At 49.9% G+C, this 22347-nt stretch overlaps 3 protein-coding genes and 1 long non-coding RNA gene across 5 annotated transcripts in view; 2 read left to right on the top strand and 2 right to left on the bottom strand.

Moving 5' to 3' along the window:
* LOC137486356 (uncharacterized) overlaps nt 1-22347 on the bottom strand; it is a 96329-nt gene that overhangs the window by 5768 nt on the left and 68214 nt on the right. The window lies entirely within an intron of this gene.
* DPH7 (diphthamide biosynthesis 7) lies at nt 501-9467 on the top strand. Its single transcript, XM_068211571.1, has 9 exons — nt 501-750; nt 1190-1326; nt 1758-1845; nt 2569-2663; nt 4221-4387; nt 5211-5283; nt 6072-6137; nt 6308-6480; nt 7514-9467. Exons 1-9 carry the CDS (start codon nt 613-615, stop codon nt 8125-8127), a joined length of 1551 nt encoding a protein of 516 aa, XP_068067672.1. The 5' UTR covers nt 501-612; the 3' UTR covers nt 8128-9467.
* MRPL41 (mitochondrial ribosomal protein L41) lies at nt 10499-11252 on the bottom strand. The gene has a single exon (XM_068211578.1). It carries the CDS (start codon nt 10982-10984, stop codon nt 10577-10579), a length of 408 nt encoding a protein of 135 aa, XP_068067679.1. The 5' UTR covers nt 10985-11252; the 3' UTR covers nt 10499-10576.
* The window catches only part of PNPLA7 (patatin like phospholipase domain containing 7), a 129874-nt gene continuing 118984 nt past the window's right edge, over nt 11458-22347 (top strand). The window contains exons 1-9 of one of the 2 annotated variants that reach the window (XM_068211544.1): nt 11458-11551; nt 12157-12215; nt 14572-14637; nt 15306-15393; nt 15965-16047; nt 17927-18015; nt 18362-18502; nt 19816-19975; nt 21438-21518. In XM_068211544.1, coding sequence (XP_068067645.1) covers nt 11524-11551; nt 12157-12215; nt 14572-14637; nt 15306-15393; nt 15965-16047; nt 17927-18015; nt 18362-18502; nt 19816-19975; nt 21438-21518 — 795 coding nt within the window. In that variant the 5' untranslated portion in view covers nt 11458-11523. The remainder of the gene's footprint in view (nt 11552-12156; nt 12216-14571; nt 14638-15305; nt 15394-15964; nt 16048-17926; nt 18016-18361; nt 18503-19815; nt 19976-21437; nt 21519-22347) is intronic. The other variant, XM_068211543.1, reaches the window with a different exon arrangement.

Genomic DNA, 22347 nt, shown 5'->3' with positions numbered 1-22347 from the left:
GGGAAAACAGCAAACGGCCAGGCCTTGGCTGACTTCACTCAGCAACGAGACCGTTGGGTCTGCAGGATTTCCGCCAGGGGAAGAGCGGCAGTGCAGGCTCCAGCAGAGCACGGGAGCGCAGGGAGCAGCACCGCCGTGGAATGGCTGCGGGGCGCATCCCGAGGGTGCAGACCCGCCCTCCGACTGGGAAAGGACTGAGGGGAAAGGGAAAGGCTCAGGGCAGCGACCAGGATCGCTCCGAGGTCCGGAACAGCTTCTGGACAGGAACAGCGGCACCAGCCCGTGTCTCCTCGGGAAGTGCCGGGGTGGCGAAGGTCTCTAAGCGAGGCGCTGCGAGGAAAGGCTGATCCCGGATTTTTCTCGTGAGCGGCTGCCGGGTTCAGGGCAGGGGTCCCTCACCGGGGGGGCGCTGGAGCCGCAGCCCCTTCCCTCGGGAAGAACGCGCCGGGCGGGAGCCCCGCGTGCGCCGACAGCCCGGCCGGGGGAAGAGGCGGCTCCGCGGGGGCAGCTCCGCCCCGGGCCCGCCCTGACCGGGAAGCAGACGGGCGGCGGCCCCGCCTCCCCGGAGCCTCCTGGGAGCCGCCCCGGCGGCGCAGCAGGGCCCGGCCCGCGATGGCCGCGCCGTGCAGGACGCGCACGTTGCAGGTGGTGGACACGGAGTTCAGCGCGGACGCGGTGGAGTGGTGCCCGGTGGAGGGCTGGCACAGCATCCTGGCCTGCGGCACCTACCACCTGCGCCCGCCCGACCAGGTGAGCCCGGCCCCGCTCCGGGGCGAGCCCTGGCCCCGGCCCCAGCCGGCCCCGCTCCGGAGCGAGTCCACGTCCCCATCCCCGCCCGGCCAGCACCGCTCCGGAGCGAGTCCACGTCCCCATCCCCGTCTCTGCCCGGTACCGCTCCGGGGCGAGCCCCGGCCCCATCCCTGGCCGACACCGCACCAGGGCGAGCCCCCGTCCCCGCCTGACCCCTCCGGGTCGAGCCCCATTCCCCATCCCGGGTCCTCGCGGCGGGGCCGTGCCTTGTCCTGCCTGGGGTGGCTGGAGGGCGGGCAGAGCGGCCCCTCCGGTGAGCGTGGCTGGCCCCGACGGGGGCTTGCATCCCTCAGCCCTGCTCCTCGCTCCTAGCAGGATCTCGGGTGCGGAGGCAGAAGCGCGGCTGAGCTTGCCCTTTTCTTTCCCGTGTTTGCCACAGAGCGATTCCCGAGGGAGCAATGGGGCCTGTGACCGGACGGGGCGGCTCTACCTGTACCACTACAACGAGGAGCAGCCGTACATCCCCCTGACCGAGATCCAGCGCATTGACACGGCCGCCATCCTGGACATCAAATGGTAACTCTGGCCTGGCCAGGCTCGCTGCCACAGCAGCACGCTCTGCTCCTCCCGGGATCCTTTTTTGGCATGGCAGCAACTACAATAGTTACTAATGGAACAGTTCCTGACTTCTTGGAGGGAAATACTTTCCAGTTTGTTCCAATGAGCAAAGACTGCCTTGTTTCTGTTTCATACTTTCTGCTCACTTGACTGGTCATGACTTTGTACCGAATTTATTTATATAATAACCTATAGTAGATCTCCTTTGTACAGAATCCCCTTCTTGCAGGTGTGTGGGAACTTGAGGAGCCTTAGATTTTCTTTAATGTGAGATTTTTTTAGTCACATACCTTCTCCTTGTGCATGTTAGAATGAAAGTTATGGCTTTGCTCTCCTCCTAAAATACAAGAAATACGGACATTGGAGAGTTGTTTAACTTGATCTTTTAGGTGCCACATTCCTGTTGCAGAACATCCCATGGTTGGCATCGCAAACTCCACAGGCGCTGTGGAATTTTGCCACCTGACTGGAAGTGAGGTGGGTGGATGCAGTGCCTGCTGATGCTGAAGCTGGTTTTAACCCATGTTTGCTACATCTCTACATTTACTAGTAGTGTGTATGGGCTTGCAGAAAAGCTGGTTTCCATGGCTTCCTCAGCATGCTTAGCTTTTTAAATACTTCTTTTGTCTTCTGATAATGTTTGTCATAAATTTTATGAACTTGTTCATGGTACCAAAGGGTAGGGCTGGGCTCTACCCATCTGCTAAGTCGGGGAGGAGAGACAGGAGGAGGGAAGAAGTAAACCCTGGAAACAAGTATGGCCTAACTGGGAAACTTCAGAAAGTGCAAAGCTGGTAAAAGCAGGGAAGGATTTTTAGAGTGGGGTTTCTTTTGGTGGTGAGAGAAGAGGGTGATCAGAGCCATTCTGACAGAGCAAAGAAAGCAGAGGCCAGTCTGTAAGGGAATTCAGCAGTCGGGTCATCACTTCTGCTGCATTTCATCGCTCCCTGAGAAGAAGCAGAGTTTAAGGGAGGTTTGGTGGGAGACGAGCAGCAGAAGGGTCAGATCCTGTGTGTGCACGTTTGCCCCTCAGCCAGCACTGGATGATTGTACAGTGCTGTGGGACATTTCATTGCTTCTTTAGTGTGGAACCCTCATTTGCTCATCAGTCCCTGGAAAGCCTGCTGTGGGAAGCAGTGCACCTGTCGTTAGGTGCCTGCTGTCTTCCCAGTCTTAATGCACTCCTTTTGTTTCCAGTAGAAGAACAGCTGCATGTTGGAGCCACGCTTCAGGGTGGATCTCGGGGCACAGCGACTGGCCTTGTCCTTGGACTGGTCCACTGGACGAGAGCAATGGTGAGGATGGGAGATGGAGGCTGGGGCTCGAGGCCAGGGTGTGTGGGACAACTTTCAGGAGAAGTTGAGGGCTTGGATGAAGCAGTCTTTAGTGGTTTTGACTTTCTTGATCCCAGCTGGCTCCCTGGCCCTGCTCTAGAAGTTGCTGTTTCCAGAGCAAAGGTCACAGGAACACAAACACTGTGGCCACTGGAACAGGAACAGAGACTAAACCAACAACAAATGGGAGGTTGTGCTCTGGGGAATGGCAGCAGGTGAACCAGGGATGTGTCTTCTGCTGCCTTTGTTAAAAGGAAAGACCAGAACGGGATGCAAATGGAGCCACTGGTTCCAACTCTGCTCTTAGAACAGCTGAAATTTTAGTGTGAAGTTCTCCTTAAGAACTGCTAATAATAGCACATGTAGGAAGTTTAATCATGGGTTAGTGAGAAACAGGAGAGAATTGGCTTGGAAGTGGCTCCTCCTCCTCTCAACTGCTCATACATGAGATTTCAGAAATGGCATTGCTGTGTGAAATAAGCTGAATTAGCTGTACCTTGCAGAGGGGGAGGGGTTAATGTGTTCTCTAGGTGCAGATGAACGGTGGTGCCTTTGGTGTGAGGCTGGAAACCAGGGGGATCAGGCAGTCACTGCTTAATACTGTAGGGCAAATTTGCTAATTAAAGCCGTTTTTATGCGTGCTAATGTGTTAATGAGTAAGTAGAATTGCCAGTTAAGACTTCCTTCTTACATTCCTCCTTCTTGTCTCTGTCCTTCATGATAAATGATTGTTGCCATGATGAAATGCCCCTTTAAACCTGCCACTGTTGTCACTTGAGAGACCAGTAACTTCTCCTAGAAGCCAAATGTACAGTGTTCACATCTCTGTTGGAAGGGGGTGGCCCTGTATCTCTTATGTGGGAACTTGGGAGATTCAGTGTGGTTGAATCATTTGATGCAGAACTGGGAAGAAGCCCCAGGCTACTGAAGCAGTGCCTGCAGTTGCAGGTAACCAAAGAGAAGGTCATGTCAGGGAATGCCAGAAAATCTGTGCACTGGGAATTGCAAAACATTTGCCAATGCTCCAAGGTCATTGTGGCTAGAAACTGTAACTGTACTGTGGCACAGGAAGAGAGCTGGAAAGGTCAGGATCAGCCAGTGCTTTGGGTTTCAGTGATAGCAAGGAAATAAAACATCTCTTTGTACTCCAGAAGAGGGAAGAGGCTCTGAAAGGGCATTGTCAGTCTGACTTGGAGGGAAAAAAAAACAACAAAAACCAACCCTCTTCACATGGAATTTGCTTATTGATGTAATGTGAAGCATGTAAGAAGTCAAGTTTTGCATCTGTGAGAAAGACGAGAGCCAGTAGTGGTTCTTTTCCCTGACATGGGTGTGAGTAGTTGCTCCCCGTGAGAGCTGGGAGTGGTGGTCACTGGGGCAGGTGATTTTAAGATGAAGCTGAAAAGTATGAATGTGTCATTCCTGCCACCATGCTGCCAGTCTCTGCCAGTGTTTAGTTGAATTGAAATACTTGATTGTTGCAGTAATTCCCAATGTTTTTTGTGTACCCTGCTGTAGTGGATGTCCTTTAAGAGTGATCAGCAGTGATTCAGAGGGGAAGCTGAATCTTTTCTCCATAGATGAATCTGCTCCTTCTGTGCATGTCCTGAACCAGTGGGAAGCTCACAAATTTGAGGCCTGGATTGCAGCTTTTAATTACTGGGACATTGATATCGTTTATTCAGGTGTGTATGGGCTGGGAATCTCCTCGGGGGCAGTTGGTGGCGGGGGGGCCCTTGTTTGGGGATGTGTTCCTTTGGTTTTTACTTTCCAGGGTTGGGTGAGCTGCTTGCATCACCTCTTGAAAGAGCTGGGGCCTCTGATTAGGGGTGAAAGGCTTCTTTTCTTGATGGTGGAAAATGGTTGGAGTTAATTAGGAGAAGCTGTACCCTGAAAACTGTACTTTGGGTGGCTATTGGCAAAAAAGATTATATTCTCCTGCAGTATGCTAAGAGCCAGAGAGCTGTTTGAGTCCAGTCTTTATGACTTCTAATTATTTTCTTACCAAAGAGGAGGGTACCAACATAATGACACCACTTGTGTTTTCTGTGGTGATGAGTACTGCGAGCCTAATGTGATTTTTGATGTGTCTGTTAAATTCTGTGAGATCCCAGGGCTGGAAAGCATCACCTCTGTGTCAGAGACTGCCCTGAGCAGGAGGGGACTACCAGGATCATCAATCCAACCCCTGGCCCTGCCCAGACCCCCACCAACCCCACCCTGGGCATCCCTGGCAGCGCTGGCCCAACGCTCCTGGAGCTCTGGCAGCCTCGGGGCCGTGCCCATTCCCTGGGGAGCCTGGGCAGTGCCAGCACCCTCTGGGGGAAGAACCTTTCCTGCTCTCCAGCCTGACCTGCCCTGGCCCAGCTCCAGCCGTTCCCTGGCTCCTGTCCCTGTCCCAGAGCAGAGATGGGAGCTGCCCCTCGGGAGGAGCTGCAGACTCTTGGCACTGTTTTGCCCCATGCTCAGGGCTGGTGCTGAGGGTCACAGTGTTTTGTCCCTGGGCAGGAGGGGATGACAGCCTGCTCAAGGGCTGGGACACCAGGTGCAGTCCGGAGGCTCCACTCTTCACCAGCAGGAGGTGAGTGAGACCTGTCCACGCCCAGCCCTCCAGCACTGGGGTGGAAACACCCTCTGCTGCCCTGCCTCTGCCCAAGCCACTGAATTCAGAGATGCACTATAATAGTGGATCCTGGTTCTGCCTCCCTTGGGAGATGGAGACATCTATTAGTTTTTTTTCATCAGAACAACGTCAGGTTGAAACTTTCTTCTCTATGTCCTTTAACAATAAACCAAGTGCTGACTTCCACATGTGAAGAAGGTGGTAATTTCTTTGTAAAAAATGATCCTGATTTACACTTTTATTTTGGCAAATTTTCTGTGTGTTAAATTTGGATATACTATTATTGAATGTTTTTTAGAAAATATTTTGTTCTCTACTGTTTAGTTATTTGAAATGATCTCTTTTCTATCTTACTTTAAGAAATGGTTAAAACAATATACACAGCTCTCCAGTGGAATTCCGTATGTAAACTTAAACTACACTGGGGACTACGGCTATGGAAATACTAATTTTGGGAGTAAAGCCTCCTGGGGATGGAGTTGTTCTGCTGGAGTTCTTAGGGCCTTTGAGCAGCACTTTATGGGGTAGATATTACTGGAAAATACTTGTGCTGAGAGATGGTGTGAGTAGAGGTTTTGTCCCTGGGAAAGCTGTTGGACTGTGTAGATGAAACTGCTTGGGTAGGTCACTGGACTGAAATTTTGAGCTTACCTCTCCTGAGACACCTTGATGAAATAATGTGGACTCAAAATCCTTGAAATTCACGGAAGAAGCCCTTCTCGAATTGCTGTCTCTTCCCTCTGCAGACATTCCATGGGTGTGTGCAGCATTCAGTGCAGTCCCCACCGGGAGAATCTCTTGGCCACAGGAAGGTGAGTCCCTTCCAGCTGCTCTCTCCTGGTGTGACCAACCTCCTCTATGACCTGAACGTGCTGCTGCCACTGCAGAAATTCTGTGTTGTGCAGAGCACGTGGTCTTTCCTACCTTTCTTCTGTGCCCTGACTTGGCTGTGCTTTTCTGCCTGTTTGTGGCATGTCCCCAGCTATGACGAGCACGTGCTGCTGTGGGACACCCGGAACATGAGGCAGCCGCTGGCTGACACCCACGTGGAAGGTGGGGTGTGGAGGCTGAAGTGGCACCCCACGTGTGATTTCGTGCTCTTGGCAGCCTGCATGCAGAGTGGCTTCAAGATCCTCGACTGCCGCGGGAGCCTGGGTGAGTGTCCAGGGAACAGCGGTGCTCCAGGGCTGCTCTGCCGCACTCCTTTGCTGCCTCCAGGTTCATGGGAGGCATTAGGAAGGATTGAGATGTTAATAGCCATAGATTTCTGTTCCAAATTAAGGTCACTCCCAGCTTTTCCACATCTGTGCACTCTCTTGGCCTGCTTGGTTGTGCCAAGGCAGGGAGTATCAATATCAAGGCCCTGTCAGTATCTGTGTAAATCTCTCAAAACTTCTTTTCATGGGAGGAAAGCCTTTGTGTTTGGTGTGAGGGCACAACCATTCTGGGTTTGTGTTCATTGTGATAGTTCAGAGAGGTGCTTCCAACTGTCAGGTGGTGCTTCCCTGTTAGCAGGAGTCACTGACCTCCTGGGGAATCAGTTATTGCCTCAGGAAGGAAGTGCTTTGCAGCCTGGTTAATCCAGAATAACATGATTCCCTTCATGTGAATCACGAGGTGCTTCCATGGTGAAAAAGTCGTTTGCATTCACATTACAAATGCAGTCTGACAGAGGATGGTTGGCTTCCTCAGCTCTCCAGACTTTGGCCAGATCAACAGCTTAGGAAATGAGGATGGCATTTCTCCTGTGTGGGGAAGGAAGGAACTTGATGTCCACTTACTGTCAGAGTCAAACGCTGAAAACTGACAGGAAAAACATCTGCAGTGTATTAATGACCAGGACCTGGCTATCCCCCAGATGTGTTCATGGCTCAGTGAATGTTGTGGTGTGATCAGTCTTTCTGTCTTGAGCCTTCAGGCACACTGAATAATGATGCTCTTTAATCTCATGCATGTTAAACCCTCTTCTCCTCTGCTGCTGACCCAGGAATAAGCAAGGCCATTGAGAGGTGGCTGAAAAATAGTCAGTACCTCATTCCTCCTGGAATGCTTCACTCACTGGTGAAGAAAGCAATAACCAGAGGACTGTTCCCATGAGACACAGCCAATGCAGGACTGGCTGCTGAGCACTTTGCCATAACCTACAACTTGATTCCTAAGTAATATCATTTATCTTTTTTTTTTTAAGCGGAAAACACAGAGGAATGTATCATCCTCTCATCCTATGTCCTGCACAATTCCTTGGCCTATGGGGCTGACTGGTCAAGGCTGTGTCCGAGGGATTCCTTGCCTGCAAGCCAGGACCTTGCTGCTGCGTGCCAGCCTTCAGAGGAGCTTGTAGGAGCATCAGGGCAAGGAGATGAGGGGCTGAATTTGCAGGTCCAGAACCTGAAGATCATTTATGAGTCTCCTACAGCTACTTTTGATGTAATCCTGGATGAGGAGAGTGAAAGCCCTGCTGTGGCACTCGCAGCAGGAGCAGGGCCGAAGCTGGCTGGGGATCCTGGACTGGTCAGGGGCTCTGGTTTAAAGGGAAGTTTAAATTTGGCTGCCCAAGGGGCAGATCCGGGGTCGGCCAGCGGCTCTGACTTAGGAGCCAAGAGACCCAATGGAATGGGCCTGGACAGAGGCAGTGACTCAGCCAGGTCTCCAGACAGCCCCAAAGAAACGAGCATTGTGGCCACTTGTTCTTTCTATGACAACATCCTCCACGTCTGGAAGTGGGAGATGAGCCTGGTGACCCCTCCAGATGTACAAAGTCCTAGATCTCCATGTGAAAGAACAGCTGAAAGTTTGCATTGACCAGTCCCAATGGAAGAGGGAGAACTCCTGAACGAGAGTGACAGCTGAACTTAATGCCCTAACTTCTGCCCTTACTCCTGGGCTTTCCCATCTTACTGCTGAGCTTGGGAGTCCTTCAAGGCCAACACTGCTGGGCTTCCTGGTGGTTTATTTTCAGCACAGAGAGAAGCCTTTGCTTAGAGACCTGTGGTCATGAGCAGACAGGTTAATTTAGTTTTTCCCTTAATGTCCTAGTTCCACGTGGAACAGCCCTCCTCTCACAGGCTGCTGCTTTGTACCTCAGATCTGAATCCTTTCAAGGCTGGTTTGCATTTCACAATGGATCTGTTAAGCCCGTTCTCCTCCTTCCCTCACAAACCAGACTTGGTCGTGCTGCTGTGCAGACCCAGTAAGTGATCAGAAGGTTTCCTGAATGTCTCAGAAAAGCCCCTGAGCAGAGGCTTGGCTGTGTGATGGGAGGAGAGCTCAGACAGGCCAGATGCAGCGCAATGTGCTCACAGTGATGTTTAACAGAGAGAAGTTCTGGTTCAGAAGGAAGTGCAGACTGTGTGATGGGAAGTGCTGTGGGATCCTCCTTGTGAGGATCCTGGTGCTTCTCCACCATTTTCCATCACTCATCACCTGACTACAAACTCCTTCATCATTCCCAGCTGAGCACACCCTGGATCAGATAAATCCTGTAGTGACCCCACCATCACCACATTTTAGTGCCACTCAACCACCCCCATGGCCTCTCAGTATTCAGCTCATTCTTTCTGCTCTCCACAGCACGACCTTTAGGTCCAAAGTCAAACTCAGTTTTTAAAAGGTGAACAGCTTTAAGATCAAAACCTCCAAAAAGTATAAGCGGTGTTTCTTGATATCTTTTTAAATCTAAAGTACAGAAACCAAAATCTTAACAGCATTGCCCTAACTACCTCCAGGAATGGCTGCAGGATTTCTCATGGTTGCTCCATTAGCTTTTTTTCACTGTGAAATATCAGCAAAACACCCTTTCTGGAACATTTTCTCTATTCCTAGAAACAAAAAACCAGCTTAAACTAGATCAGTAACTTTTAGCTTGCATGGTTTGTCTTTGAGGGTCCTAAAGAATGAGTTATCTGGAGGGAAAGAAACACCAGCAACAGGTCTCTGTGTAACAGTGCTGCAACTAAATGAGGGTGCAGCAGATGAGAGCTTTGCTGCTTTGAAATCCCCTCCTCAAGGGTGAATGTGTATTTTAGCAAATACTCTGGAGCACTGTTACATGAAGATTAATATTAGTAACGAAAACAAGAGCTTTTGCTAAAGAAAAAACATGTTATTTTTGGATGTTTCTAAAATAAAACCAATATAAGTGATTTATCTTTTTTTGTTGTTGTTGTTGTTTTGAGTTTTAAAAAAATCAAATTACTTGACAGTCCTTATGAAGATCTTCTGCCCTGGCCTGGGACGGCTGGGCTCGGGTCCAAGGGGTGAATATTCTTTGGGAGTCGGAGTGGACAATCCAGTTTCCTGGGAAAACCGAGGGTGTGTCCCTGTATCTGTTTTAAAGGTTGTAATGCTTTTATTGCCCTGAGAGAGCGAGAGGGAACAGCCCGAGGGCAGCAAAGCTGGAGCAGCGACACCAACTGGGACCAGCCTGGTTTAAGCTTTAGGCCAGGCCTTGCTTTGCTCAGAGAAATGAGGCAAGCCAGTTATTACCTGCCTTCACATGAGGTGTGAGGCAAACAATGTGGACAAGAGCAAGCTGGAATTGGCAGCAAAGGGCACAGGATCTCCTGCTCTCCAGCCTTGCATCCCCCTCCAGCCACCTGCCAAGTGCCCTGGCTGGGCAGCAAGTCTCAGAAGGGAAGGGCTGAAGGGCCACGTCTGCCAACAGCAGCAAGGCAGGAAACAGCCACTTGTGTGTGACTTGTTCTGATCAGCTTCACAGGAGGTGAAAAACGCCGAGTTCAGTTAGAAAAGCTGTGCCTTCCCCATCCCCACTGCGGCTGATCCCTGATCACAGCTCATCCTTCTGTGACTGGGGCTGCAGCACCCCCACTCCACCACAGCCCCGCCCAGCCCCGAAAATGTGGGGGTTTTAACCACCACAGTAAGGACTCATCTGGCAGCCCTTATTCCACACTAAGTGACCATCACAGACCAGCATCCACTAATCTTGCTTCCTTTCTCCCACAGTGAACGCTTTCAGTCTTAATTTAATTTTTAAAATTTAATTCTTAAACTCTGCAGTACTTTGTATTTAGAAACGTCACAGACCCCTCATCCTCAGAAGCCCAGAGAGGCTCTGCTCAGCGGGCACAGCTGCCTCCCAGAGGAATTACCAGACGCGGATGGGAAATCAAACCGCAGATTTCACCAGGATTTCAATCAGGTATTACAGCAGAACACGGCAGAAGGAACTGCTGTAATGTTCAGTGACGGAGCCTGGCCCGTACTGCCCGGCGGTACCACTGCCCGCTCCCTACCGCACGTAGTTCTTGGGGAAGAGCTGGAAGAGCTTGCCCTCCTGCGTGGGCTCGAAGCCGTACTTCTCCAGGTTGTTGGGGTCGAATGTGCCGTCCTTCACGTCCTTCTCGATGCGCGGAGCCACCAGCTGCTCGAAGAGCTGCTTGGCCGTCACGGGCGGCTCGGAGCCCTCGGGGGCGCGGTACGACACGTAGGGCCGCAGCTTGAAGCCCGTCAGGTCGGGCACGACGAACTCGGGCACCATCTCCTTGACGAGGAGGAACTTCTTGTTGCGGGTGAGCACGCCCAGCTTCTTGGCACCGCGGCCTTTGTTGTGGCTCCGGGGGCCGCGCTTGCTGGTGAACGGCGACACGCGGTCGGCGCCGCGCACCAGCCCGCGCACTAGCTGGGTCAGCAGCCCCATGCCGGGCACCGAGGGCTCAGCGGGATCGGAGCCGGGCCCTGCGTGCACCGGGGCCTCAGCGAGCCGAGCCGGTCCTTGATGGCAGCCGGGAGCTCAGAGAGACCGGACCGGTCCCCGCGGCCACCGAGGAATTGGCGAAGCCGGAGCGCGTCCCGGAGAGCGCCCGGGGGGCTCAGCGGAGGCGGGGCCGGTCCCTGCGAGCACCGAGGCCGGGTCCCCCTCACGGCCCGGAGCGGCCCCGCGGCGCTCCCGCCTCCGCACACCCCAACAGCGCCCGCTCCCATTGGCCGCGCCGCGCCAGCCAATCCGCAGCGCCCATGCTGCCCCCACGCGAACGGCTCTAGGGGGGCTTTCCCCGCCAATCAGCAGCGAGCGGCCCGCGGTGTGGGCGGGGCCTGGCGCGGCCGCGCCCCCTGGCGGCGGCGGGCGGGGTCTGCGCTCAGCGCCCTTCGCCCCCGGCCCGGGACTGCGGGCGCCCGGGCGGCACCGGCACCGGCACCGGCACCGGGACAGGGGCTGGGGCCGGCACCGGCACCGAGATGATGGCGGGGGCAGGAGCAGAAGCAGGTGAAGAGCGTGCCGGGGATCGCTGGAGCGCGGCGGAGGGACGCGGGCCTGGCGGGCTTGTGCAGCCGCGCCGTGCCCCCGGCCGGTGCCGGTGCCGGTGCCGGTGCCGCAGGCCCGGCGGCAGGAGTTGTTGTCTTGTTTGGAGGCCGTGTCCCGAGCTGTAGCCCGGCGAAACGGGGCCAGGCAGAGCACCTGGGGGTGGCCGGGAGGGCGACCCGGGTCCGGCCGGGGGTGAGCATGAGGGTGACCCGCGGTCGGTGCCCGGTCCCTGCCCGGGCAGTGTCGGTGCTGCCCCCGGGCACTGCCCGTCCCGGTGTTTGCTTTCCGCAGGGAGCAGGGATGGGTCCGGCCGTGGCACCGGGCACAGACCTGTCCCACAGCCTCTCTCCGTGTGGAGAGGCTCCCGGCGAGTCTCTGTCTAAATCCCCGTGGCTGTGGAGAGGTTTCTTCGGGAGAAGTCTCGTCCCCCAGCACTTCACTGCTGGGTTTTATTGCTCAGTACAAAGGGAGGATAAGGTTAAAAAATTATCGTTCCTCTTGTGTTGTTCAAGAGTTTGGATCAGAAGCTGCGGTCATCTCTTTACTCAGTCTTGTCTTTGCTTTAGTCTCTGCTCCCGCCTCACCTCCAGACATGGATGAAGGGGACAACAGCACCAGCCTTGAGGTACAATTGTTTGTTTTGTTCCTGTTTTTGGACTTACTTATTTCCTGTGAGTGTTTCCAGAAGCTGAAAGCAGCCGTACCTAATTTGATAGCACTGGGACAATGCCTTTAGATGCTTTAACTTCGAAAGAGCCTTTCCTGATGGGAGTTTTATCCTTTCCAACTTTTAAGGATTGGTCCCATTTTTATTGTGCATGTTTTTTATTTCTTGCAAACTATTCATGCTCTGCTTCATATTCTAAACTGTTTTAATAATGCTACGATTCAAATGCTTTCATTTTTAGCCAAAAGAAGGAGGAGTTGCAGAATTCTGGCAGACTGCACTTCTTGCATTTGTTTTTAATCACAAATGTGAAACTCACAGACCAACAGACTCACATGATGCTTTCCCTAGTCGTGAAAAACAAACCCCATGAGAAGAAATAGTTCTCATAACTAAAACACACACACAATGTACTTGTACACAGTTAACAATGCTTTGTGAAAATCCAGTTCCGTAGTCAAAACAAGCCACGGGTGCCTCTGAGCTGTGAGGAAGCCCTGTGTTTTGGGCTAATCCCAATTTTAAGTCCTTGTTTTCAGGGCTGATAAGCCTTTCCCACCCCTGCCTGGCCGGGGAATGTGTCAGTGTTTGCCTTGGACTGCAGTGAGGAGGAGTTGGACTCTCAGCAGTGCTGGGTGCCTGGACCCTGGATGGGTGTGAGCTGCATATTTGTGCTGATTGCTTCTCAGCCTCGAGTTCTTAAGGAAACTTGGACGCGAGGAAGCAGAGAAACGCTCTTGGTGTCAGTCCATACTCCGGGCAGGTGTCTGCTCCGTGTTCAATGCAGGGTGGTCCCACAGGTGTTGTGGGTCTGAGGGTTCTTTGGGGCTGGGTGAGGTGAATCCTTGGGTTGGGGTGCTGAGCACAGCCCTCCTCAGAGAGGAGCTGCCCTGGTGACTTGGCTGTGACCTCATTCCTGCCCCAGGAGCTGTCACAGCAATCACTGACACGTCTCAGGTGTCTGCACAGCTCAGCCTGGCTGCTTTGCTTCCTCTGCGTGTCCAAGGATTGTCCAAGCTGGGAAGGACCCCCCCGAGTCTGAGCAGGGAGTATCACACTGTCACACGTGAAAACGTCGCAAGAGCCTCTCAGGGGTTCTTGGAGCTCTGAATTTCCTTTTTCCCTTGTTGCTTTTCTGCACTGAGGCCCCAGCCTGGGCATGTTTGTGTTTTGTTCTTTTCCCCGTGGATTTGTTTCTCCCCTCGCAGTAGCAATGTGAGTGTCAGTTGGCAATTACTATTTTTGGTGTTATTTGAGATCATACAGGCCTGGGGAGCAGCAGAACTGTCCATGTCCCAGTGTCCCTGGTGCTGTCAAGGGGAAACAAATACATTAAGTGACCAGAACAGACTTCCACCAGGAGCTCTGTGTCACCAGGTGTTGTACCTGTTGCTGACACATCTTCAACTTTTTATTTTTTCAAAATCTTGTGACATTTCACTGTAATCCCATGAGTAATAGTCTGATTACAAAAATGACAGAGTTACCTTGACTCAAATTGGGAAGCTAAACATTAAAGTGCTAAAGTGACCTGAGAAGGCAAAGTGAGCCCAGGGATCTGTGTGAGGTGACTGGTCTGGCAGGAGTTTCCTTTGTGCTGTAAAACTGGAATGAATTCCATTGCAGAGACCAGTTTGGTGACTTGATGTACCCTTCATTTTTCTCTTGGTGGCAAAGCTGAGTTCAGCTGTCATCCAGATCTGGAACCACAGGCAGGAATGGGACCTGAACTGTGTGCTGGGTTTAATTCAAGTGCTTTTAAGGTTCAAGATTTAGAGGGAAATGTATTTGTCCTTGTCCTTGTACTCACGTTGTTTTCACTTGTTCCTAAGAATAGTTTTGCCTTTTCCCCCTTTCTCTTAAGGTTTGGGTTGGCGTTTGTGAGACTGTTTTAGGTGCCAGGTTTTATTCCTGAGTGACACTGGTGGACACAGGTCCCAGGACAGCACACCTGAGCTCAGGGCTTCTGCCCATGTGCATCATCTGCTTTTTATGATGACTTTAATGTGCTGGTTTGTGACTTGTTTTCTCAGTCTCATAAAGTCTTTTGCATTCCATTCTCATCCTTGTTGCTCTGAATAACATAGAATGATTAAAAAAAGTGTTCGGCTCTGTTTGACCCTAGTTTAGGCCTGTTTAGGACTGCACTGAACTGACAGCAACACAAAACTCCCCTACTGATCCCTTTCCACTGAATGTTTCTGTTTGCAAAGTGGGTTATAAGTCAATGAAAAACACAAGTTGGTTGAGATGTTTTTTATGGGGACTTTTTTCCAGCTGTGGGAAACTAATTTAACCTTTCTTTTGGTGCCAGGCTGTGTTGCCAGGAGGTGGGACCCCCATCCTGCAGTTTGTGGAGGACAGGATCCAGACCACCATGGTAAAGTAGAGCTGCAGTCAGCTGACTGAGGGTTGGGGGTACATCTACAGCAGCTTCTCCTGAGCTCCACGAGCTCTGCTAAGTCACTGCCAAAGTCTGAATGTTTGTTTCTTTGCTGTCACTGTGCACGAGGCAGGAATTAATTTCTGTTATTTAGAATCCCAGGCTGGTTTGGGCTGAAAGGGACCCTGAAGCCCACCCAGTTCCACTCCCTGCCATGGATAGGGACACCTCCCACTGTCCCAGGCTGCTCCCAGCCCTGTCCAGCCTGGCCTTGGGCACTGCCAGGGATCCAGGGGCAGCCACAGCTGCTCTGGGCAGCCTGTGCCAGGGCCTGCCCACCCTCCCAGGGAAGGATTTCCCAATATCCCATCAACCCTCCTTCATCCTGAGGCCCTTTCCCCTTGTCCTGTCCCTCCATGCCCTCATGCACCTCCTGTACGTTGAGTTGATCAGCTCCCAGATCTTTGGGAAGAAAAACATGGAATATTTTCCATGTGATCTTAGGACTGCATATGAGGTTGTTTGAATTATAAATCAAGTATTTATGAATGTGCTTGGCTTTTAGACATCTCACTGTGCTGAGTGCTCTTCAGCCCTTCAAAAATATGTAGTAACTTCTGACGTAGAAAATTATTAACTTCTTTCTCCCTAAATTCCCCTCCCAGCTGACTGGAATTGCAATTGGAGCTGCAGTTGCACTGTTGCTTATAGCAGTTGTTGTGTTTGTCGTGTACAGAAGAGTGAGACAGTCTAGTAAGTACTTGATAACCATGTAAGCTTTAAAACCAATTTTTCCATTGATCTGGAGTTTTTTGTAGTTTTCTCGGGTAGCTGTTTGCTGTAGGGGTGTGCTTCTTGCAGGACAGCAGCTTTAAAGGATGGAGAACTTGTGTTGGTTCCCTTCCCCTGGTCTGAACCCAGAGCTGTCACACGCAGGACGCGGAGGTTTTATTTCTTTGGTGTATGAGCAGGGTCAGCCTCGGGATCAGTGGTGAATTATGCGGAGGAATTCAACCCTACTGTGATTTCACTGTCACAGGAAGGAGAAATGATTGAATTAGAGGTTTCCTTCAGGAGATTAAAACTACCCAACCCTTCTGTCTGCTCAGAGAGCCCTTTATCTCCTCTGGGGCTGAGGTGGAGCCTCCAGGCAGCCCTGCCTGGGTCTGGCTTGGCCAGAGCTGGGGAATGAGGGATCCCAGGGTGGCTTCAATTCCAAACACTGCCCACAGGAGCTGTTCTGGAGGCAGCAAAGCCCCCAAGCTGTGCTCAGGTGTTCTCCCAGCTGCTGAAGGTGGTTTCTGATGCGATGCTTCTGTTTCAGAGCAACTTCAGCCACACGTGCCTCAGTACAGGTTTCGCAAGAGGGACAAAGTGATGTTCTACGGGAGGAAGATCATGAGGAAGGTGAGGGCACCTGGCACAGGGGGAGGGAAGGAAAGATTAAAATCCAGTTTGGGAGGTGTAAAGTTTGCAGTAGCTCACTTGCTGAGCCTGGCCCAGGGCCTTCAACCTGTAAATCTCACTGGGATGTTGTGGATGTTTCACAACTCCTGCAACACTGACTGGATTGCTGATGGAGCAGCAGCAGCTTCTCTTTCTGGCCAGACCTTTCCTCTTTGAAAAATATTTGCAGTCACCAAAGGCAGTAATAAATCAATGAATATCTAACTCCTGTATGGAATTGATTAAATATCCCAGAAACCCAGACTGGTTTGGGTTGGAAAGAACCTTAAACCATTCCACCCCTGCCAGGGACATAGACACCTTCCACTATCCCAGGCTGCTCCAAGCCCCGTCCAGCCTGGCCTCAGACACTTCCAGGGATCCAGGGGCAGCCACAGCTTCTCTGGGCACTCTGTGCCAGGGCTTCACCATCCTCACAGGATCCTGGCTGTTCCCTGTGCTGCCAAGTCTGGGTGTGCACTCACTGCAAACCAACATCTGTAGAAAAATAAGGTACAGGGAAGTAACCATCCTTAGTCACCCTGTGTGGAGGAACGCTTCCTCCTGTGAGCTGCCCCATCCTCTGCCTTCCACACTTCACTGAGGTGAATTCAAACACTTTGGCCTAATTAGACACTGGTGGGTTTAATATTCAGTTCTGGAGCTGTTTCATTGTGAAGGAGGTGGTTACTCCCTGAATCTTGCATAGCAAGTCAGCCTTTAAGAAGAACTTGGCCAAAAAAGCCCTCAATGAGAGGAAATTTTGTGTGTGCAATGTCATAATTTTAATATTCTTCATGATTTTCATATGAAATTTCTTAATTTGAATAATTTTTAACCAAGCTGTTTATATGTAATTCACATAAGTAAAGAATGCTTAGAATTACACATAGGAAAATAATATCAGTTAGTTTTTTGTTTGAGTTTTAGACCTTACTTTTTGCTTTTCTTCCTGAGTAAGGCAGAGAACATTACACCCAAACTGCTGCAGGTTGCACTTCATGGGTTTTTGATAACATACCAAGATTTTACTTACAAAAAGAAAAAAATCCCTCCGAACCAATTAAAGATTCCTTTTGCAACAGAAACTTTTTACAGAGATTCAACTCTTTGGATAACGGATGGAAAACTGGGAATGTTTTGGAAATACCTAATGAGGGGCTTGCTTGGTGTAGTTGTGGTGTTTCTCCAGAGGGTGGCACCTGGGAACTAGGAAATGCAAGGGAAAGCCTTGGCTTGTCACCATCAGAGCCAGATAGAATCCTGGAATATTCTCAGGATGTCCACCAGGATCATGCAGTGCAGCCCCTGTCCCTGCCCAGACCCCCACCAACCCCACCCTGGGCATCCCTGGCAGCGCTGGCCCAACGCTCCTGGAGCTCTGGCAGCCTCGGGGCCGTGCCCATTCCCTGGGGAGCCTGGGCAGGGCCAGCACCCTCTGGGGGAAGAACCTTTCCTGCTCTCCAGCCTGACCTGCCCTGGCCCAGCCCCAGCCGTTGCCTGGCTCCTGTCCCTGTCCCAGAGCAGAGATTGGTGCCTTACTCCTCTTCCTGATGCTGAGTGTTCCTGAATGAGAGCCACAACCAAGAGTCCTTCCCCTCTACCATCCATTAGCACTGTAGTAGTTGATTGGTAAAATCAAAATATACTCTACTTGTTTTATAGAAAGGAAGTGATCCTGAAGTAGATATTCCAATCCTCCGAGGTCTTACATGAGCTCTTCACTCTGCACACACTCTAATGGCTGGTAAATGTGTTAGTGCCTCAGCAGGGTTGGTTTTTTTTTTTTTTTTTGTTTTGGGGTTTTGTGACTGTTTTTGTGTCCGTGATATTCCCCTAGGTTACAACTCTTCCCAACTCTCTGGTTGGGAACACCGTCCCTCGCCAAAGGATGCGGAAACGGGCAAAGGTTTTATCTCTGGCTAAAAGGTACTTGGGACTTGGGGAAGGGGAAAATTCACATCGAGGGGGCTGGTGTGGGGTTTTTGTTTGTGATGTGGAACTTATCCCTGGCAGAGCCCTTTTCTGTAGCTGTTAGTTTTTCCCAGTCCTGTCAGTTGTGGATCAGCTGGGAGGTTTTGTGAACTGGGATGGTTTTGGTGAGGAAAGGCAGGAGAGTGGAATGTTTTAGGGAACTGATAATTAACTTGGTAACTTGGGATGGTGAATTTTAGTATTTACTATACACTTATTTAACATTTCCTATTAGTACAAATTTAATATTTTGTATCAGTACAAATGAGGGAACATCCTGAACTTCCTTTTTTCTTTGTAGGATTCTGCGTATTAAGAAGGAATGTCCAACTCTACAGAGGAAAGAACCTCCTCCTTCTTTGCTAGAGGCAGATCTGACTGAATTTGATGTTAAGAATTCTCACTTGCCATCAGAAGTCCTGTACATGCTTAAAAATGTCAGGTAATGTTAAATGGAAAGAGAAATTTAGAGTTTGGTTTTGATGGATGTTCAAGTGATGTAAATATTTGACAGTTTGTGTCAAATGTCAGATTTTACAACTGCATGGTCAGAATCCTGAGGGAGTTGACTGAAAATCATGTGAGCATAAGGGCAGAGTAAATTACTTTGAATTTTCTAGAAACATTAAAAAATAGTTGAGTTTGTTGTAAAAATTGAAAAAAGAGATGGAGGGAGAAAAAGGAATTAGTTTAGTTGTCTCAGCTTGGGAATAGTGCTAATAAAGGCGTTCTAACATGAACAGATTTAGTGCATCTTAAAACTTCTGTTTAGGCTGTATCAGACAATTTTTTTTTTTTTTACAGAAAAGCATCATAATTGGTAAATGTTAATTGGATACCATATTGACAGCTCCCTGGGCTGCAGGATCTTTTACTTCTCTACCTGAAAAGGTTGCAGATAAATCAAAGTCAGCTTAATCTCCACAGCTCTTTGGCAGACTAAGAAGAAGGGGTGGTCTTTGTGGCCCTTCAGCAAGGGGTTAAATTGCTGACACAGCAAAGAGGAGGAGATCTTCCAATCTGTAATTTTAGTTTTGCTTGTGGATGTTCATTTTTCCTCCCAGCTGTGATATAATGTACTCCTGAAGGTCATACATTCTCAAATGAAAATGCTATTTCAGTCATCTGAACTTGCTGCTGTGGAGTTACGATCTCCTATGACTAATTGATGTTGCAGTAGGATTTGATGGATTGATCCTGATAAATGTGAGCTGTTTGAGCTCTGTACAGAGTGATCAGGTGTGAAACCCATATTTCTCTCTGCCTGGCAGTGACTGCCTGGAATCCACGTGCATGTTACCAGCAGGAGATGGAATATTCCAAACTTGCAATTACATGCAGATGACAGGAGCTTTTCCCTCTTTTCAGTATTTCTCCTGCTTCCATGGACAGGGCTGCTGCACTAAAAGGGGAAGTTCCTGGGGTAACTTTTCTCATGGAGTGTGTGTATCTGGCAGGTTTTTATTTTTATTCCCCTCCACAGGCCATGCTGGTGTTTGCTGGAGGAAGTTTGGCTGTAATTCCTTCTGAGCCTGCATTCCTTGGAGGGTTCCTCCAAAGGAGCCCCAGCATTTACAGTTCTGTGTTTCATGCTGCTCTTGCACCTTATTTTGGGGAGCTCTTTGAGGCTCCTTCTCTGCAGCTGCTCCTCTGGGCTTCCTCTGCCGCTCACAGCTGGGGCTTTGCTGATTTAGGAAGGATTTTCCAAAGGCTGTGGCAATTTCAGGTTTTCCCTTTGCATTTTCTTTGCTGCAGGGTCCTTGGGCACTTTGAGAAGCCCCTGTTCCTGGAGCTGTGCAAGCACATGTTCTTTGTGCAGCTGCACGAGGGCGAGTACATCTTCCGTCCCGGGCAGCTGGACAACAGCATCTACGTGGTGCAGGATGGAAAGCTGGAAGTTTGCATCCAAGAAAGTGTAAGAACCTGTTCAGACTCAGATGCTTATTAGTTCTTATCTATGTTACAGTCTCACAAGCTGTGAGTTCTGCAGTACTTTAACAAGGTAAAAATGGAACCTCATCTCTCTCTCTCTCTACAATGTCTTTTGAGGCTAAACTGTCCAATTAAGCAATGACACCTAAATTATTTTTACTTTTAACCCAATAACCAACCACCCATGCCCTGCAATGTGGACTTTTCTATCCAATTACACAAAACCACCCAAACCCATGGAGAAGGTGAAGAAGGACCAGCCTCCACCCTAAAACCTCCATCTTGCTTTATATATATTACTATATTCTAAACCCTTAAACTCTTAAGTTTTCCACCACATGATATTACACACTTCTATCCAAACTCCACACCCACAATCCCAGTTCTGTCATTCCATTTTGGAAGCTTCCCCACGGCCTCAGGTCACATGCAGTGTTCTCCTGGGGGTCAGTGCCTGTCAGCACAGAAAGTCTCAAATTCTCAGCAGCCAGGGTTCTAACAAGAATCCACTGCTCTGCACTTCCTGAGAGAAATCTGTTGGCACAGCAGATAGGCTGGCATGAATCATTAAGCATTGATTAAACTTAGACATGTGAATCACAGTGGTTTAGGAGGGATTAATCCCAGCTCTTTGGGGCCGTGGTATTTGTAAAGATCAAGGTTTGTAGCAGTCCCTCGTGTCTCAGATGAGAGAGCAGAACACAAAGCTGATGAGGCAGCTGGAATTACCCTCACACAGGAGATGCAGAAGTTATTGAGGGAAGACAGGGTGCAAGGTGGGCTTGGAAGCATTCACCTTTGGAAAGGTCGTTACAGAAAGTATTTGGGCACAGAGAGCAGGAGAGAGCAAGCTCAGTCCAGCAGGAGTCAGTGGGATTGTCTGGGAAGAGTCAGGTTCACTTTTGGGTAGACAGGGGAAAAAAGATGATGCTTTGTTTTCCATGTGGGTCTCAAAATGCTGAGCACCAGTCCTTGTGATCCCTTCTGCCAAGTTAAATTTTTACCTTCTTCCTGACTGGACTTTGTGTTTAACTATTGAATGTGAGCAGTTTTCCAGTGGCTGAAAGTTTAGTGGGCTTGTGTTTAGAAATTATATCAAATTTGCTGATTTCTGTGTATTTTTACATTTTGCTGCCTATTTTTTGTACAACCTCTTGACAGGTAACCCCTCAGTAAAGGGAGCTCATTCTACCTCTGGATGAAGGAAGCTGTGTTTTGTTGGTGTTGCATTGCAAAGACAAGCAGATCACAACATCCCTGGGAAAAACTGGCTCGTAGTTTCTCTTAATTTATCACTTTTAGAATGCTGGTTTAAAACTCTGTGGTTGGAATTAGCACATTTCCATCAGAGCAGAGAGAAAAGAAGCACCTGAGCTTCCTGAAATGCTCCAAGTCTGCCAAAATGCAGCTGTGAGCCTGCAGTAATGCTGTGTGTGTGCTTGCAGGATGGAACAGAGGTGGTGGTGAAGGAGGTGCTGGCAGGAGACAGCGTGCACAGCCTGCTGAGCATCCTGGATGTCATCACGGTGAGTTCTGGGAGGGGCAGAGCCCTGCTGGCTCCCACAGAGCCTGGCAGGGGAAGCAGGCCTTGACCATTCCTAGGGAAGAATCAGAATGCAAAATGGTTTTTGTTGGTTTTTTTTTTGTTGTTGTTTTTTTGTTTGTTTGTTTTTTATTTTTATGAATTCTCCTCCTCCCAGGCCTTCACAGGTGTAAGCTGAGCTTGGTGGTGTGGAGGGTGGTTGTGAAATGTGTGCTTGACTGGCTGCTGCTGATTGGCAGGAGGATTTGAATGGTCCCTTTGTGTCTGGAAAACTGAGATTACAGTTTGATTTGCTCAAATCGCAACTCAGGCAGGAGCAGGACCAGGCTGGGGCCCAGCAGTCCAGGCTTTTACATGTTTGATGGGTTGCTTAATGAATTTGTTTTTATTTAGTCTAATGAAAATAAATCTGACAGTTGTTAGTACTGTAATTATACTTTGAAACCAGTTTTGATGGATTTATTTTGTTTGGTAACATCAGTGATGCTGGTGGCCAGCTGAGGGCTGTGCTCTTTGGCAGGGGCCAGGACGAGCTGAATGCTGATCATATTCAGTGCAAAACTGGTGGATTTTGTTTCAGTTGGAATTAGACTGATGGTTTTGCTGGAATCACTTTAGAAAGGTGTTGAATTCAACATCTTTGATAATACCCAATCCCTGAAGGTGTTTCTTGAAGGATTTTAGTAGGATAAGATTTGAGAGAATGAAGATAAATCTAATCAATAAGTTGTTCATGTTTACCTTTTGTCATGTTTCTGCCATGCTTGGCTGTTGCTGTTCATCAGAAAGTGCCATTGCTCTGTGTGTGAGGA

This window comes from Anomalospiza imberbis, chromosome 21, assembly GCF_031753505.1.
Source record: "Anomalospiza imberbis isolate Cuckoo-Finch-1a 21T00152 chromosome 21, ASM3175350v1, whole genome shotgun sequence".
Lineage (NCBI taxonomy): Eukaryota > Metazoa > Chordata > Aves > Passeriformes > Viduidae > Anomalospiza > Anomalospiza imberbis.
This window is presented reverse-complemented; position numbering and strand designations above follow the sequence as displayed.

What these genes read in the sequence shown, in the direction of transcription:
- DPH7 (XM_068211571.1), top strand. Translation starts at nt 613, where the DNA reads ATGGCCGCGCCGTGCAGGACGCGCACGTTGCAGGTGGTGGACACGGAG. An exon ending in CCACTCTTCACCAGCAGGAG is followed by an intron (nt 5,284 to 6,071) that starts GTGAGTGAGACC and finishes TTCCCTCTGCAG; the next exon opens with ACATTCCATGGGTGTGTGCA. An exon ending in CGACTGCCGCGGGAGCCTGG is followed by an intron (nt 6,481 to 7,513) that starts GTGAGTGTCCAG and finishes TTTTTTTTTAAG; the next exon opens with CGGAAAACACAGAGGAATGT.
- MRPL41 (XM_068211578.1), bottom strand. Translation starts at nt 10,984, where the DNA reads ATGGGGCTGCTGACCCAGCTAGTGCGCGGGCTGGTGCGCGGCGCCGAC.